General features: G+C 43.5%; 1 protein-coding gene across 2 annotated transcripts; it reads right to left on the bottom strand.

Annotated features, from left to right (window-relative positions):
- Positions 1-891: 891 nt before the first annotated feature.
- Positions 892-17,990, bottom strand: TMEM192 (transmembrane protein 192). Of its 2 annotated transcripts, none has more exons than XM_077299963.1 (6): positions 17,841-17,990; positions 13,420-13,563; positions 12,350-12,614; positions 8,318-8,452; positions 5,602-5,704; positions 892-2,718 (listed from the first exon to the last, which is right to left on the bottom strand). In XM_077299963.1, the coding sequence occupies exons 1-6, from the start codon at positions 17,880-17,882 to the stop codon at positions 2,595-2,597; spliced, it is 813 nt and encodes a 270-aa protein (XP_077156078.1). In that variant the 5' UTR covers positions 17,883-17,990; the 3' UTR covers positions 892-2,594. The 2 variants fall into 2 exon arrangements, with proteins under 2 accessions (XP_077156078.1, XP_077156079.1); XM_077299964.1 differs by having other exon boundaries at positions 17,753-17,897.
- Positions 17,991-18,664: the final 674 nt, after the last annotated feature.

Genomic DNA, 18,664 nt, shown 5'->3' with positions numbered 1-18,664 from the left:
GTAGCACTCCCCAACTCACACCCCTTTTACAGCATCATATACTCTCAACTGTGGAGCAGATTAGCAGGGCAAGGGGAATACACAAAATTCCAGTAACAGATCTTCCCAGCAGCCCAAGGAAACAGCAACTTGCAGAGTCACTACTGATCTTGAGTCTCCAGCCACCCTTCATTCATCCAAAGTTTAGTTTGAAATCTATAGGATTAGAATGTGATTCATGACAGATCCAAGTGTCTCCGGTTCAAATACCCATTCCCACCCAGGAAAACGGATTTCCAGAAGAGAAACTTGGGCTGTCTCTCTACAAACACATACATTTTGTAATGCTGAGTATAATTAGGCCTCATGCAGGATAAAACAGTAGAACTCGCCTTAAGGAAACTCTAAAAATTCTCTAGTTCTCAAGTCACCACGCAATATACATTTAATCCAGAAATAAGGATTCTGCTCCAACTGCTACACCAGGAAGAATTATTGGTATACAATTAGTTTCTGAAACCAAAACTAAGTCTGTCTGATTTCCAAAAACAATTATAGTTGAAAGTGCTAACAAATGAAGATCTGGCCATGAAACGAGGTCTAGGTAGATGGCTCTATGTAATACTAGAAAATCTTATATGGATTCCCAGTGCGCCATATAATGCTTAATTACTTAAGAGATAATATACTATAGCAGCCACTAATTGGTCATGTTAGACCTGTCTACAACCATGGAGATACTGAGATATGATGGAAAAATCTTTCAAGTGGATGTCAGCTTTCTCTTAGGATTGGACATCTAGTAGAAAGTTACTTCATTGAGCCAAAAGATCAATACACAGATTTACTACAGCTTAAAGGCTCTTGTGCTTCATACGCAAGGACTCTAACAAATACAAGTAGGATAGCATCTTGTTGAATTTATTATTTCAGTGTTTATTACAAAATGTAAAGAACAAGTTTCACATAAATCACATCAAAACCTGAGAGTACTTTAAAAATAAAGTTATCCACGTTTTGTCCATCTTCCCTATAAAATTTCAGCTGCCTTTAATACACTGCTAAAAAGTAGCAGGCATGATGGAAGCAGTCTCCATGTCGCTTTTACTTCCTTTGAACCATACTGGATGCTCTGCTCAACGAGAAGCAGCGGATTACCAGTCAGTTCAGATCAAATGTACCACATTGGCATGCCTTTGTTCTCCTAAAGATGACCACAACCCATGTTAATCAGAGAACCCTCGTTTCTTTATATGCCTTCCCACAGAAACACTGGATAGGTTTTACACAGAAGACTCAGCAGCCAAAAATACAGCACACAGATTGACAGCTGATGAACTATTGGATGGAGAACTTAAGAGAAGGACATGCCCCAGAGCAGCCTCTGCTGAATTCACAGAGCTGGAGACTAGACATTCAAGACAGTAGCCAAGTATAAATTCCTTGACTATGAACCACTTGGCTTTGGATACAAAGGCTAACATTAAGAACTGACAGTGGTTAGGTATTACCATTAAAAAATTATAGCAGCAGAAATGGCAAAATTTCATACTGCATGTGGTGAATTTTACATTGTAGCATAACTGAAGTGTATACAAAAAGTTTTTGTTTGATCTCACAAGTTCTGTACAAACCAAATATACAGTAAACCTGCAAGGTGAGTACATGGATCCCATTTACAAGGCATATTACGAGAGGTTTTCTTCCAAAGAATTTAGAGATATTTAAAACTTTGGTCATATAATATGAAATACCTCAGAGTTTCCATACCAAGTACAGAACGTGTAAGCAGTTGTACACTGGTTGCTAATATGCATGTCCTCAAATACACAATACTTCCCTTAATTATGCTTAGTTATCCCCTGCTTTGAAGACAAACAAGGATATAACCAGGCAGCTGAGATATGAAATATCTGAGCATCTATTTCATTATGGGATACATCTACTTAGTACAACGGTGTCAAAGTGTATCCATAATGGATGTCTCATCTACATAGTACATTTTGGACTAGTCACAATCACTTCTCTCCTCCATCTCACTTGTATATGTGTAGGTATCCATTCCTTTTCGAATCATCCACCTTTAACCTTCCAAGGCTGTGTAAGCAATGCACATACTAATAGAATTTCAGCAAGTCAGCACATTTTAAATGGCAACACTGCCATTAGAGTTTTGGGCCTCTGTCCAGAAGCCTAACTTGTGAGAGTCCAGGGGGTCTTTGTCTGTACCAGTTTTGACACAGACACTTTAATCCCTTTTTAAAACATTTACATGATGAGCTACCAATCATTATACAAATGCACAAAAATGGAGCACTGCTCTGACAATCCAAGAGTGAGGAGCTTTGCCACTGGATCCCAAACCACCATGATGATCTTTGGCAATTTGCATCGGTTTGAGCTTGAGTTTCTCACGAGGTTTTCCATTGACTTATTTGGTTTATGTAGTGCAAGAATTTTAGGAAAACCTTCAAAATGCATGTCAGTACTTCCAACAGCTGAAGAACCTGGAATGCTGCTGTTCAACTCTCCTACAAAGCATTCCCTGCTCTGATTCAGTGCCTACATTGGTCCTGCATTTCTAGTAATATTCTCAGACTGGTTCTGGGACGCCACTAATTCCTGGCCTGTTGGGATGTCAACGCCAGCAGTCTCTTGCTGAGTAGAGCATTGTGCCGCTGAAGGTAGTCAATCACGTCCCCTTGTTTTTCTACTATTTCTTCCAACACTGACGTCTCCCTGAAAGGCAGAAAATTCATACCAAGTTATAAGCTTCCTTTACCAATAGGTTTCTTCTCAGCCTCATCTCTTCTTCCCCTGGAGCTCATGAAAACACAGCAATAGCTGTACCTTTCCACAAATATGGGGAAGGTAGAATATAAACAATTTATCTTGATGCTAGTCTGTACAATACACAGCTGGGGATTTTTTCACATTGCCAAAAAGTCTACCTTGGATAACTACATAGATGTAAGCTCAGATGGGTAACTTTACAGAGGAGAAGCCCTTGTATCCCTATGCAGTCACCCTGGATTATTCCCATGTGACAGGAACTAGCAAATTGGTTTGCCAGCAGAGAGCCAAAGCAAGGTTTCTTCAGTTCAATCTTACCAACATTGACTCCAGAAACTGACGTGGGACCTAGAGGTTAAGTGTAACATTTGCTTCCCATTAAACTGGTACATGCAGGAGTCTAGGCATGTACTGCATACTGCCAAAATGGGGAAGCACCAATAAAAGAAGCAAATGCTATATGCTTAAGCATGTGATACAAACATTGTACAATAAATAGCAGCCTGGGAGAGAGCCTCTCGCCGCGTCAGGCCGCCGACCAAGGGAGCTCCGCGCGACTGCCAGGGGCTCCCATGCCTAGTGCCCACTGTATTTTAGGTACAGCGGGCTTGATTACTAGTCTGAAAATATTTCTGTGCTGGTAGTGTCACATCTAATGGAACTGTCTGGGTGACGTGACTTCTGGTGACATGTGAATCGGGGGTAGGAAGGTGTGGCCTGTTGACATCACTTCTAGGGTTTCTCAAAGCCTGAAGAATGTTTCAGGGGTTTCTCAATGGTGAAAAGGTTGAGAAAAGCTGTCCTAGTGCATATGCTGAATATTTTACTACACAGTGGTAACATTAATTGCACACGTAATTTACCTCAGTCATCTACAGCAGGGCAAGTCATAACCAATTATGAAGAGGACAGATATAATTCAGGCTTAGTTCTTTAGACCTATCTTCAGGTTGTCTAGGGTCTTCAACCCTAAGGTTGTCTGGGGTTTACAGCCATTGTAGTTGTGTACTCTAATTAGCCAGGACTTGAGGTTCATTTACCCAGTACAAGAGAAAGGATCCATAACTGAAAACAGCCTTGTGGGCAAACAAGAAGCCTTCTCATCAATTGCACAGAATGAAAGGAAAGCTGCTAAAGCGCTGCCTTCCCATGTCCATCTCTGAACACAAGACGGCACTATCAGCACAGTCAGATTCTGGAAAACTGCAGGACTGTGGCTGTTATGTTTTGGAAACAAGAAGAGGATACCCAGAGACTCATGGATGTCAAACCACTGATGGAGGACTTTATAATATGGATGGCAAGATAAGCAGCTGATGTACTTGTGGTCATGAAGTTTTAGCTACTGACAGCACAGCTTGAGGAAAGCCAGCTATGGCCCCCATAGCTACTTCCTCCTCATTCAGTTGAGGGAGGGAAAAAGGCTGAGCAGTGTCTTCCATTCTGGAGATGCCCTGCTGAAAGTGAAAGGCTCAGGGTAGCTGCTCTCCCTTCTGTAGCAAGCGGGATGGGGAGGCCATCATTTTGCCCTGCACACAAGACCTCCTATGTAAGGAAGTCATAGCTTCATACACACAGGAGAAGCTTCATTCCTGTGTACAAAGCCAGCCTGCTCCTGTGAGATAGCTAACTGAGGGAGAAGGGGAAGGACAACTCTAACATACTTTCTCACCAGCTATTATGTGGAGAGAGAGGACCAAAGACAACTCTGGTGACAGACAAACTGAACTGGCACCAAGTTTCAACAGGCAGGGCTTGCAGATTGGCGAAAACTGAACAACTCGACTGTAGCAGAAGGGGAAAGGCAGAATCTGAGGCATAAGAGTCAGAAGCAGCATTCCTCTTTCCCACGCTCAGACTGGCATTCTTCCTCATGTACTTGCAGTTCAATTCTATGCAGTTTTTTAACAGAAAGTTTATTGCTGTTGTATTCACTGGAGCCAAGTATCCATCAATGAGATGGTAGCCTCAGGCCATGGTCCTCTGTTGGTGTTGCAAACATGGTTGTCTCACTGCGTTTGCTTCCCTCTCTCACTAGTAGCATGGGAACTTAAGCTAGGGCCCTGGGCTGAGGTGGCGGGCTAAGCTTCCAAGAGGCTGAACATTACCAAATATCCCTCATTCCAAGTAATATCATAATCCAACCCTTGACTACAAAAAAAAAAGAACAGAAAAGAATTAGGGCGCACTTTGTCTCCAATTTATACATGTGGCCATCACAGTCTTTTTCGAGGCCTCCTGGGAACAGGCATATGAAGAATATTAACTTATTTATCTAGTCCTTTTCTGGACAACACGTTCTTATTTAAGAGCTCCCTTTGTATCTGAGGTATGGCAGCTAATCTCATCAGCTCACAGAAAGATGCCTTTTGCATTTAAAGCTGGAGCAGAACACTGTTCTGGGACTACCAATCAGAAACTGATTAATCATTCATAGAGATGTAACTGTCCTTCAATATTAAAGTAAGGATTCTTGTGACTCTGTAAGCTCTGAGTTCCATACCAATATAGCATAAATTCTAAACATAAGGGGGTAGAGAGAGAAGAGCATGATCCTTTTGCATTTAAGATTATGCTTAAAATGACAATGCAGCACTAGGTAAAAAGTCCCAAATTCAGAAGCCATGTCTGAACCCAGGAGGTATGTACAGCTAAGCTACATCAGACCATTACAGCTCAAACATGCTTGGCAAATAATTCACTTCAACAATACCCAACTAAGGAAGAACCAGTGAAATACATGGCTATTCCTGTGCAGCCACAATTGACATCCAGGGAAGCTACGTGTTACACATGAGGTGTAACTGAAGTATGAACAGCAGATGTTACCTGAATCCAACTTCTGAGGTAATACGACTAGGGTATGCATACATCTTTTCTTCTTCTATGATGTCAGGTCTGGGTTTTGCCCGGTTAAAGTTGCTCACCTTCACTATAATTTTAAAAATAAAGAAAAGCTATTCAGGAATAGTCTGATACTGGTACATTATATACCGTTTATGCACTAGAGGTTTCATGCTGGGCTGCAGGCTGGAGTTTTAGTCATGGCAGGTTGCCTTACCTATTCCTGCACCCACATGGAGGAGCATTTTGTCTGGTGCGCCTCATCTGGCCCCGATTTGTGCTCCTGCACAGGAGCTGGGGCAGTGAAGTTCCCAGTGCATAAACGGTCATACAGATGCAAATGGGTAGCCGTGTTGTTCTGAGGAAGAGTGCTTGTGCTCAAAAGCTCACGCCTTGAACAAATCTTCGTTGGTCTTAAAGGTGTCTGTACAGATGGTTCTCATTCTGTTCTGAGAACCTGTAAGCAGCCTGCTGAAGTATATGGCATTGGGGGGTCTCTGGAATTCATCCCAGTCAAGTAAAAGAAACCTGCTTTTGGATTTTACTTGACATTTTAAGTAGAACCAGCCACTCAAAATGCTCAGGTGGCACATGCCTTCCGCTATTACAAAAGCAACCCAGGTCAAGGTGTGTTATATTGGGATGGAGGGAGACAGCCAACACCTCAGGCGCTGCATTCCTCCACATTCACTTAAATTGGGGGGTTAATAGCAATGCAATCTGAATGCCTCAAATAAAAGGGCACAAGGGAATTAGTATGAGAAAAAATGACTAATTGGAGGATCATAATACCACAGATAAATGTTTGCTATCCCCATAGGACCCATTCTTACCTCACTGTTTAGAAGGATTATGTCAAGACTCTTTAAAGCAGTAAACAAACTACTCGTTTCTGTAGATGACTCTCTACACTAATCTGGATTGTCTTTACACAACTAAGCCAGACTGCACTACAGAGCTGGGTGCAGGTTCTTTTTAAGAAGTTCTGCCATTCAAGACATGGTTTTATTCTCACTTACTCCATCAGCATCTCCTTGCAAATAAGTTTCTTCCGATCCCTTCTAGAATTGCCTCACTAGGCCACCTGCTGTGTGCAAGCAGTTTGCATGACTGATCTGAGGAATAGCTGAGGCAGTTGTGTCAGCAAGCAGTAAAGTAATCAGACAAGAATGGCTCACAAGAGTCATCCTCCATCTCAAATTCAGTTATCGGGCTGATCAGATTACCTCAGCACATGTAGTTAAAGACACTAAAGTCCAACAGGTGTCCTAACAGAGTCAAATGCACAGTTTCAGTAGAAGTTTTCAGAGGTGGGTGGCATTGGAAGATCACAGGGAACTTATTCCTTAACTTGCTTAATATGATGTTACAGAGAAATAATTCATCATATAGTCAAGATCTTTTAGGACTAGGCAACAAACACATCATCAAGTTAAGACATTCCAAAGATAGGACCAGAGCCCTGTAGCACCTGAATGACTAGCAAGTTTGTGACTGACACTGGAAAAGTGGCTAGGGAAAGAACAGTTCTAAAACCGGATTAAAATATTTATATGCCACTCATGTTAACCAACTGAAGTTTGGTTACTGATTGGTCACTGTATGGCTGAGGGCAGTGCATTAGATGGTGTGATCCAGCTGGTACCACAGAAAGCAAACACTGTTCTCTCCACCTCTAGAAGTGGTGGCATGCCCCCATTTTTCTGCAAGACTTAATACTGTATTGAGATTCACATTCGTCTTGCTTCTGTCAGTGCTGTCTAATTTGACCCTTTTAGTTCCCACAGTTAAACAGACCCAGGAACCTTAGCATACAGCCTACATTATGTTGTACCTGAATTTTAACAAGCTGCTTCAAGCTGGCCTCTGGAGTGGCAGCATATACACTTTTAAATGAATTCCAATTTGGGCAGGCGGCTCCTGACAGCAGCCCATTTTCTCTCTCCTGCTGCTACTATCATATGGCCAAAGATGAAAGTGCTTTTGCTACCTGGGCAAAGATGCAGCTGCATTTTAGAGCCAGGAAAGGGACCTCTTTAAACAGCTGCTCTTCCTCAGAACTGGCTTTCAGTGCTGACTGTGGAATTTAAAGATCAACAGATGGGATTCTGTAGCTTGTGTAATTCATTCAACTCCCAAGCTTCAAAGAATGAGCAGCAGACTTTAAAATGAAATTTTGGTGCCAGAAAAGCAACTGGACTTGAGATGTATCACCACGGTACTGGACTCTTAGTAGTGCAAAACTACATGTTTAAGTAAATGTATGAATCTTCGATCCCTTCTGGTGTTGATTAAAGGTGTAAATTTTGAATTTATTAACACAGTAGAGAATAAGTACTGAGCACAGAGACAAGCACCATAGGATCAAATGGTTCTGAGGTTACACTATCAGTTTTAAAGTACTCAGAAGTATGTACAACAGGCAACAACTTAGAAATCCTGCCCGGTGAACTGTCTAAAACGTTCAACTCAGGTTCAAATTCCCCAAAGGCTCATAGGACCTTGAGCCAGACACTGGTCTCCTCACACCTAGCCTCACAGGGAGATTCTGAGGATAAAACAGAGGTGGAGACATTAATATATGCTATCCTAAGCTCCTTTGAGAAAGGACTGAACAAAGTGTTAAATCTTCAGAATGCATCTCAGAAAGCAAGAGAACAATATGGTTCCTAAAAATCAAGGCCATGCTTCAAGCTCTCACCTGTGTAGACAACCATGCATATCAATGAACAAATCAGCTCTACACTCAAGATTCCCAACATGAAGAAGAGGTACAATTTATTATGACCGGGAAAGGAATGTTGCACTGACAGGATCAGAAGTAAAGCTGCATTACCTGCAGAAGGAGAGAGACAGGGTGTATTACAGACAAACCATCTGGCTGATGTTTTTAAATGGCTCCACTATTCACATTTACACACAGAAAAGCAGTAAGTATGAATTGTGTCACATCTAGCTGTAGAATTAACTGGTGTACAAGCTGCACATGCTCCCTCTAACAAAAATGATGCATGCCCAATGCATTCACTTGAGTGGAGATATTGTCTTTGGAGGACAGATGCAGGAGTAGGAGTCCTCCTCTAAAGGATCACAGGTGCCACTGCCTATAGATCGAGGAGTCATGAGACTAACTGTATTTTCTCTTGGAATACTACCAAACACAGCTACATTAACATTAAAAGCAACAGTACGCAGAACTGTATCATTAGCAAACGTGCGGATTCATGTACGTACAGATCATCAGCACCTGCATTTAAAGGAATAGCATGCTTGGTTGAGGGGCTGGCTAAACGTACGGATCTATTGGATTTTTATACCACCCTCCTGGTAGCCCGGCACAGGGTGATGCACAACTATACAAATAATATATAGTTATTTGAAATTTTAAATTAGATTACAAGTTAAAAGAGTTAAAAAACAATAATGGCATTCAAGTACACAATATTTGCCTCAGCAGCCCCATTTCCAGAGCCTTTCTAGTTGTATCCAAGCCAGACTACATTCTGGTGTCTTATAATGGGTGTTAGATAGTGGATAAAAAAGGTAAAGGTATCACCTGTGCAAGCACTGGGTCATGTCTGACCCTTTGGGTGACGCCCTCTAGCATTTTCATGGCAGACTCAATACGGGGTGGTTTGCCAGTGCCTTCCCCAGTCATTACCGTTTACCCCCCAGCAAGCAGGGTACTCATTTTAACCGACCTCAGAAGGATGGAAGGCTGAGTCAACCTTGAGTCGGCTGCTGGGACTGAACTCCCAGCCTCATGGGCAGAGCTTTCAGACTGCATGTCTGCTGCCTTACCACTCTGTGCCAGAACAGGCTCTGGATAGTGGATGGTAAAAGATGACAGAACTAGTGGGTGGGGCCCGCCATACATTAACATATCACCAGCCTCAATCGAAAGTCTGGCAGAAGAACTCCATCTTGCAGGCCCTGTGGAACTGTGCTAACTCCAGCAGGGCCTGGATGTGTTCTAGGAGCTCATTGCACCATGTAGGGGCCAGGTTGAGACCAGATATATCTCTTTGGGGCCAGGGACTACCAGTTGATTGGAAGTAGCAGAGCATAGTGCTCTTCGGTGATATAGAGAAGCTAGTCTGTGATACTCTGAATCCTACCATTAAAAAATCAATCACTTCCTGCTTCGCTCTAGCTTATACTTATCAGAACTACAGAGATCAATTAGGAAAATAGATTCAGGCATGTAGTCATGTTTGTCTAAAGCAGCAAAACAAAGGTTGAGTCCAGTGGCACCTTTACAACCAACCAAGTTTTATTCCGGGTATACGCTTGTGTGCATGCACACTTTCTCTGATACAGCTAGGAATGTTAAGGCACAAAGCTTTAATCTGAATTTCAACCACTCCGCCTGACTCCCAATCATATCTAACATTTAAGTAACGTTCTTGCTTGCCTACAAGATATAATACCCTCAGGGTAAGTAGGCAAAGTGTGCCATGATTCTAGAAAGCCACTGATGACCAGAATAGGATGCTGATAAATAGCTAAATAAATCTTGTTTGATGCTTTCTCCTCAGTTGTAGACAAATCTGATCTTGCCGTATCAAGAACATTCCAACATTATTTAAAAGCCCAGAACATGTCTACTTCACAAGAGTGCTTGAAAATTTGTGAGTTGATTTTTCTGCAAATTCTAATAATCAGGAGTATCTAGCTGAGAGCCCTGCTTTGAATTCAACATCTTTCCTAATCTCCAGAGCTCTACCTAGTGGCCAATTCTTAACAATGAAGCAAACTAAAAAACATTTGCAATGCTTGGGCAAGTTAAAAATCTACATTCATTAATTGGTGCTGCTCATCAAAGGATGTGTGTTATAATAAACTGGACACAGTCATAGTTTAGAAGAAGAGTTGTTTTTTATACCCCACTTTTCACTGCCCAAAGAAGTCTCAAATCAGCTTACAGTTCCCTTCCCTTCCCTCTGTCCACAACAGACACCTGTGAGGTAGATGAGGCTGAGAGAGCCCTGATATTACTGCTTGGTCAGGACAGCATATCAGGGCTGTGACAAGCCAAAGAACACCCAGCTGGCTGCATGTGGAAGAATGGGGAAATCAAACCCAGCTTGCCGAATTAGAAGCCAATGCTCTTAACCACTACACTATGCTGGCTTTCTTTAGTTGGCAAGTAGTACATATGAATGTACACATAACCCCAGATATTATTTTAGAGTTCAAGAAAGCTCACTAATTTTCTGCCAACACTCTTCCCACAATATCATATGCATATGTTTCACAATAAAAAACGCAACCAACAAGCTTCTATAATTACAGCATGAATAGTAATTCTGCAGCATGATAACTGCAATATCATATTTAGGTATTTACCTCCCCCCCCCCCAAAGTAGCCTAATCCTGGTTATGCTCAATAGTCCCACTGATTATTACAACTTCAGAAATCAAGACAAGCCAGAATTGTCTTGGGAAAAGGAACGAAGTTTGAGTCCAGATGCACTTTTAAGGCCAATAAAGTTTTAGTCAAGATGGGTTTCTGACAAAGTGTACATGCAAATGAATGCTTATACCATGATTACAACTTTGTTTTTCTTAAAGGTGCCATTGAATTCAGAACTTTGTTCTGCTGCTTGAGTCCAACATGACCACAAACCTGAATTTAGGGAAAAGGAGACAGCCCTGCTGTCTAACTACACAATCTCCCAGCAACATACATTAGGCTGTCCTGCAAGGACTTTAGCCCTTACTAGAACCTCAATACTGTGCTTTCATTGTGTTTTTCAAGATCTTTTCCTTGCTCTTGCACAAGGTTAAGCCCAGCATGAAGAAACTAGCCCCAGGTAAACAAGCTAAAACTGAGCACTGTTTACTCACCGATTTGTTCTTCTCTAAGGGCCAACTGGCACAAGGGGCAACAGTAAATCACAATATGGTAAGGCAAGCATGGCTTCATTTGTCACAGTAAGTAGTCACTTATTGACCTTTTTACAGGCCAGATATGTGATGCTTACTCCCAGTGAACAATGCATGAAAGAACATCTTACAGGCAGCAAGCTAACTGCTCCTTCTGGGCAGAGTTTGGTTATCCCCTAGCATGTCATGAGCTTGAGAGGGGCCAGATGCATAAGTTTCTGGGCATAAGCCAAAAGGAAAGACAAAAGAGGCTCTTGGTCTGTGGATGAAAGCCTAGTTGACCAGAAGCAGCTTTATTTAGCAATCTTACTTAGGTATTCTTATCTTCCTTGTCTCCCTTGTGGGAACCCAAACCAGTTACGGTATTGTTTTCCTCTCCCCTTATGATCTAAACAACACTCACACTGTGAACTGGATTCAGCTAAACCTAGTCTAAAGTTACCTAGTGAGCTTCCATGGCAGAGTGGGAATTCAAAGCTGACCCTCTCAGATCCTAGCTCTAGTCTAACCATTATACTACTCTGGTTCTTGGCAGATCTAATTCGTCAGAATTTGTAATTTCCTATAAGCTGCTTTGGTTTGCCTTCAGGGAGGAAAGCAGCAACAAACTGCTTCAATAAGTGTTAAAGGAAGCAGATTCATATTAAAAGCAGAACTACCCTTCAAAATTGTGCCTGTCGGCTATATATTTAGACAGAACCTGTAGCCGTCAAGCAGTCAAGTGAAACACTAGAAGACCAAAACATAACTCCAGAAAAACAGCTTATGTTACATATTTAACACATGTCAGTCTACTCCTTTTTAACAGCTGACAGATGAAAAGTCATGATAAATTCAGGCTCACCTGCAGACTGAATTAGCAGTGGAAGCCTCTTCAGATGTCTTGTGTTTCGGTAGATTAAGAGATAGCCTCTGCGCCTGGCCTTACTGTGGTGGTAGTGAACATATAGCTCAAGGAACACATGCAGAAGCCAGAGAATTACCTTGGCAGTCACTATAGTAGTTTGCACTTTCAGTGGATATATGTAACTCAAAGGACACATATCTTCACTTGCATCAGGATACGAACAGATCATGCCTGCTAAAAAAGCTAGAATGACAAAGGCAACCTAGGAAGGAAAAAACCCCAAACATTAGGATTTTAATGTTTAGCCTAAACATTTCATATGGCCCTCACATTTAATATATACCCAATAATGTCTATATTAGATCAGGTACTATTTTTTATTTAATTTATATACCACCGTACCCAGTGAGACAGCTTATTTAGATTTTTAGACCGCCCTTCCATACGGCCCTGGGCGGTGTTCATTGTGTTATCCACAACCACAGTTAAAACACTTCATTCAAACTCAATCATAAAATCTAAATTAATAGAAAAGTTGAATGGCAGTTTAACTTAATATCCAGTTCCAAAAACGGAATAGCAGCATCTACATGCCTTCTGATCTTCCAGCACCAGAGTATGGTCTGTGGCACCATTTTGATCAAGAGGGCCCATGTTGTTACTGCTTCAGTGGCCCAACCAAAAGCCTAGTGGAAGAGCTCCATCTTGCAGGCCCTGTGGAACTGTTAGTTCTGCCAGGGCCTGGATATGTCCTGGGAGCTCATTTCACTGGGTAGGGGCCAGATGGAACTCCTTGAGGCCAGGAACCACCAGCTGATGGGTATCAGAAGAGCAGAGTTCTCTTTGGGGGGTAAATTAGAAAGGCAGTCTTTCTCAGATATGCAGGACTTGAACCATGGATGGCTTCCTGGGTAAGTACCAGAACTTTACACTTGATCTTGAATTCAACTGAGACCCAGTCATAGGTCAAATGTGTGACAAGCTCACTCAAAACAAAATAGACAAGGCATTGAGGAAATATAAACCTGCCTATACAGTATTCAGCTAGAAGTATTATAACAACTTACATGTATCAGCAACAAAACATTGGCAAAGCAGACAGTAGGTATAGCATAGAACCTTGGACGCAACCAGGAATGCAATGCATGTGGTGGAAGCGGGGCTTCAAGTAGAGGATCATCCTCCATGCTCTGTGTTACCTCCAGAGACCCCTGAAATAAATTTAACAACATGGTATTTAAGTTAGGTAACTATGAACCTTCACATGAGGAAGAAGAGATTATTCTCTAAACTGGCTACATTTTCACTTACATTACAGAGTTGCCCTAACAGTCTTGTGAACTGAATCCACTGGAGGTGACAGTGGAACAGTTAAAATAAATGGGGCAATTTTACCTTGACAGTGAAGACTCTGGTGGCAGATCAACATTGCCAATATCTGCTTAGCTGTGTCCACTAAGCAGTTCTAATTATAGCATTTGTATTTAAACTAGTTTGGGTGCAACTACACTAAGCATACCAATTTTTAACTTTGCAAAGTGTTACAGTGGCTCTTTAAGTTTCTAAGGGATACCCAGTTGGAACTCTGTATCCATTATCGGGTTAACATCTACTTGGCCCTCTCTATCAAAATGGTGCCCCAGACAATACTCTGGTGCCAGAAAATCAGAAGGCATGCTGATACAAAAGGGAGGTCCTCCACCAGGCATTTGGTTGAGGTTGACCTGAACCACCACTTCCCACAGGCCCTCCCTCCTACGACACCCACTACAATTCCGCCCAACCCATTGGGCTATCAGTATGCATTAGTTTAGTGCTCTCCATATTTTTCTACTGTTCTATGTTGCTTGTTGTTATCACTTCATTATCATTAAGCTAAGTTATCTATATGGTTTGTTTTATGTGAACTGCCCTGAGGCTTTGGGGAGGGTGGTACATAATATAATAAATGAATAAATAAGTTTAAGCCATCTACACTGTCTACATAAAGTATCCCTAAGCATTCTTATTAGGGTTGATCACTGAAAAATTCAAATACAGCAGAAAAGGATTAGAAAGGAATGTTGCCTACTCTAATTCTAGAAACAACCAGGGGTGGGGGTTAGAAGGCATCACTGAAACTTTTAGGGCATTTAGTTAGATCTCTGGATCAGTAAGACAGGGATAGTTTATCATTCCTAGGAAAGCCACTTAGCCTAGCACCGCATATAAAAGCATATATTGTACCTCCTTCCCCCCCCCTCTTAAAATACACATTGAGATTGCTCAGCTTTGAAGTGAGAACATTTCCCAACAATTGTGTCATCCACTTAAAGATAAGATAATGTCAAGACTCAAACTTACAATAAGGTTGAAAGTTTAGTTTTGGAAAGCTTTTCAGCATCTTTCTAACAGTTCTAGCTCCTCATTAACACAGTTGTGAGTTGTACATGCGGACAACACAAAACAGTCATGTGGATCCCAACCTCATACACACAAGCACAGTAGAAAAGAGCAAGAGTCCGGTAGCACCTTAAAGACAAACAAAATGTGTGGCAAACTTGTGCCAAAATCTTGTGACAAACATGTGTAGCAAAATCTTGTGTTTTTGTTGGGAGGTACTAAAACTAGGGACAGTGATTGCCCATAGGGAACAACAGGACACAGGCCTGCCCATAGGGAAAAGACGCATGCTTGTCCATAGGGCAGTGGTTTTCAACACTTTGGGGGTCAAATGACCCTTTCACAGAGGTCATGGAAGAGCAAGCAGCTTGGCCGGGGGGGGGGCGCTATCCACACAACAGCCTTGCGGGGTAGATCAAGATAGACGAACGCTCTATCTGGAGCAGTGGACAAGAGAGAGATCGGCATGGTGGGACAAGAGGCAGAACTGAACTCCCCAGAAAAAAACCCAACTTATATACAATCACAAACAATGGATCTTCATGCCATTGATCAGTTTCAGTTTAATTTCTGTGAAAGAGCACTTGCATAATTTTCTGATTGGGGGTCACCACAACATGAGGAACTGTATTAAACGGTCTCTGTTGAAGAAATTGACAAAGGTAGCCCTCTGTTTTAGAGCCTTTTGTGGCACAGGGTGGTAAGGCAGCCGACATGCAGTCTGAAAGCTCTGATCATGAGGCTGGGAGTTCAATCCCAGAAACCGGCTCAAGGTTGACTCAGCCTTCCATCCTTCAGAGGTCGGTAAAATGAGTACCCAGCTTGCTGGGGAGTAAAATGGTAATAACTGGGGAAGGAAATGGCAAACTACCCTGTATTGAGTCAGCCAAGAAAACGCTAGAGGGCGTCACCCCAAGGGTCAGACATGACTCGGTGCTTGCACAGGGGATATATTTAACCCTCTGTTTACCTATAGAAAAACATGACAATACAGGCTTGCCCATAGGAAATAATGGAAAGCATGCTTGCCCATAGGGAAAACTGGTAAGCAAACTTGCTGAAAGGGAATAATTCAGACCATATTTGCCCTTAAGACATTATGTAGAGCACATTTGACTGTGAGACATCTGTTGGAGAAATTAACAAAGGTAACACTGAAAATCTCTCTGGACTGTACTGTGACCCTCCAATATGCCTTTCCCAACAGACAGAATTTTCTTGAGAAGCTAGTGGGTCTTTTGATGTTGTATCATGGTAAATTTGCTATGTACTGCTATGAATTCACTTATATTGCCTTATTGAAATGTACCAATGTTTTGCTAGGGTTCCTTAAGTTCTTGTTTATTTAAATTTAGACCGCCTTCTGTGCTCGAGTGCACTCTTAAGTCCCACAATACATTAAAATCACAGTTTAAACAATTCTAAAATCAATTCTCAAAATTCCATCCATGGGTGTAGATCCCTGAATCCAGTGTGGGGATGTGAAACTGGAAGGAGGCCCATTAAGTGTCAATGTTTTATTCAACCATAGGCCTGATAGAAGACCTCTTTTTGGCACTCCTGGTGGAACTCATTCACTAGGGAGTTTATTCGTTCCGCAGGGCCTGCAAAACAGAGCTCTTTCACCAGGTCTATGGTTGAGGCTGGGGTTGACAAGGAAGATTGATCTCCCCCCCACCCCCCCGGGTGTGAGTAGTAGACTGAGTCATCTTGACCTCCTTCTTCACCCCTCTGGTAGTGGAGATGGGTGGTGGTGGGGTTCTGCCATGTTCTGTGATTTTATGTCTTTTAATGGGGGCTTTAATGGGTTTTTATTGGACATTGTAACCCACCATGAGCCAGGTTTGGAGATGGTGGGAAATAAATCTAAAAATAATAATAATTCCATCGGGCAGGAGCCAAGGCTGAAAAGGCCAGTCAAATTTATCCGGGGTTGAGAACCACTAGGCTGTTTGTGCTGGTTGAATGCAAGGCTCTACTGGGGACATATACAGTGAGGCGGTTTCATAGGTACGCAGGGCCTGGGCTGCATATGGCCTTTAAGGTTAAAAACAGGACCTTAAACTTGACCCAGAGCGTGCTTTGCCATGTTTCCTATGGGGGAGCACGCTTCCCATAATTCCCTACAGGCAAGCATGTATTGTCTATGGACAATCACTGTCCCTAGTATATCCCAATTTTGTCAGTCAAAATGCTACCGGACTCACTCTTTTCTACTTCTACAGATGAACAGCTACCCATCTTTATCTCCACACAACAGTGAATGTATTACATTACAACAAGACTCACAATTTTATCATAGCTACAGCTACTGTAGAGCTTAAAATCAGACCACATTTGTGCCTACCTTGTACCTCTCCAGACCACTGACCTGTCAAAGGGACAATTACCTGCTCCGACCAGCAGCCAACCTCCAGGGTCTCAGATGGAAACCTTTCACTTCACCTACTGTCCTCCAAATGGAAAAACCAAAGCCTGAACCCAGAACCTGTATTATGCCAAGCTCATTCTCTACCACCGAGCCATAGATACTTCCCATAAGATTTTTTTAACAGACATGAACATGAGTCTGGTGCATCTCACCATCACATGATTCAAATAAGTAACATGACTGACAGTTCCCCAATGGAAGCCACACTCAGCAGCCTTTATCTGACAAAGCACTTGCAGAAGTTTTGCTGAGCCTCGACTATTCTCCGACTCCATTCACGCTGCCTGGCCGAAAGGAAGCTCGACCAAGGAAGTGGCGGGGGTCTACCCCCTTCCTACCCATTTCCAAGCGCAGGCCTGCCCGAATTTTTTTAAAAACCAAAAAACACCGTAATAGCTTTCCGGAGGATGACCCCGATTCACAACCCGGCGTGCCAGAGACAGGTGCTTTCCCAAGGGCCTCGTGATATTCAAAGGCATTCCACGCAAGAGCTCCAAAGCGAGCCTCGAAACCCCCCGCACCAGCACGCGCACATGCCCCGGAGGCTCTGCTCAGGGCTAAGCCCAGCAACGCCGCCACCCACCCACCTGCCGGCTTCTAGGAGGCTGGCCGCCAGCCCACGAGAGCAGGCAGGAGAGAGGCCAGGAGCAGGCCCAAGGCGCTCGCGACACTCACATTGTCCAGGTCTCGCAGCAGCCCCTGCCGACCCCCGGCCATGGCAGCGCGGCCCGACTTCCGACCCCGAGACCCGCACTCCGCCCCCGCCTGTGTTTATAGCAGGCGGCCCGCCTGTCACGTTGGCGTCCCCGCCGCGTGCAGCCTCGGCCGCCACTTCCGCCCAAACCTCCGGCTCCTCCTCTCGGCGTCCCTATTGGCCATCGGCCCTCGAAAGAACCCGCCTCCCTTGCGGCCTCTGGATGGCGGGCGGCGAATCAGGCGCGGGCAACGGGGTGGGGGTTTCGCTTTGTGTCGAGAGCATAAGTTGGGCTGGGTCGGGTGGCGCCGCTTTGCTGTTGGCAGTAGGAAATTGGGGGCTCTTCGCGGGGATTAGAGGGTCAAGTGCCTAAAGGAGAAAGGGCACCTAGAAGAACGTGGAAGCCGCCCTGCAAGGCGGGACTGCACAGAGGAGTCCCCCTCTAAGGTCACTGATCGCCATATAATGCCACGCCCCTCTTCAAGGGGAGCCTCGGGTGTGTTCTGTCCGACCAAGCTTTAGCACGATGGCCGTTCTTTGCCCTTCCTCCCACTTTTGAGATCGTTTCAGAGAGTCTGCAGTAGAAGAGCTAGATTCGATTCCAGAAGCACCTTAAACACCCAGGATGCCAACAGAACTTCCCGGGGGGGGGGGGTATGCGGTCTACAGTAAAAGTTCCCTACATCAGGTTTCTGTGCTGCCAAGCATGCAGGTTCCCCTTCCACTGTGTGTGAGCAGATTTATGGCCCTTCATCCCGTATCTAGGAATGATCTCAAGCAGTGGTTTCATTTAGGCGAAATGCCA

This window comes from Paroedura picta, chromosome 10 (assembly GCF_049243985.1).
Source record: "Paroedura picta isolate Pp20150507F chromosome 10, Ppicta_v3.0, whole genome shotgun sequence".
Taxonomy (NCBI): Eukaryota; Metazoa; Chordata; class Lepidosauria; order Squamata; family Gekkonidae; genus Paroedura; species Paroedura picta.
Note: the sequence above shows the minus strand (reverse complement) of the source record. Positions and strands in the feature narration are given on the sequence as shown.

Coding starts and splice junctions, on each gene's coding strand:
- TMEM192 (XM_077299963.1), bottom strand. CDS start 17,882: ATGGCCGGGGGTCGGCAGGGGCTGCTGCGAGACCTGGACAAT. Junction 8,453..12,349: donor ACTGCTAATTCAGTCTGCAG/GTGAGCCTGAAT, acceptor CTCCTTCTGCAG/GTAATGCAGCTTTACTTCTG. Junction 2,719..5,601: donor ACCTCAGAAGTTGGATTCAG/GTAACATCTGCT, acceptor TCTGCCTTTCAG/GGAGACGTCAGTGTTGGAAG.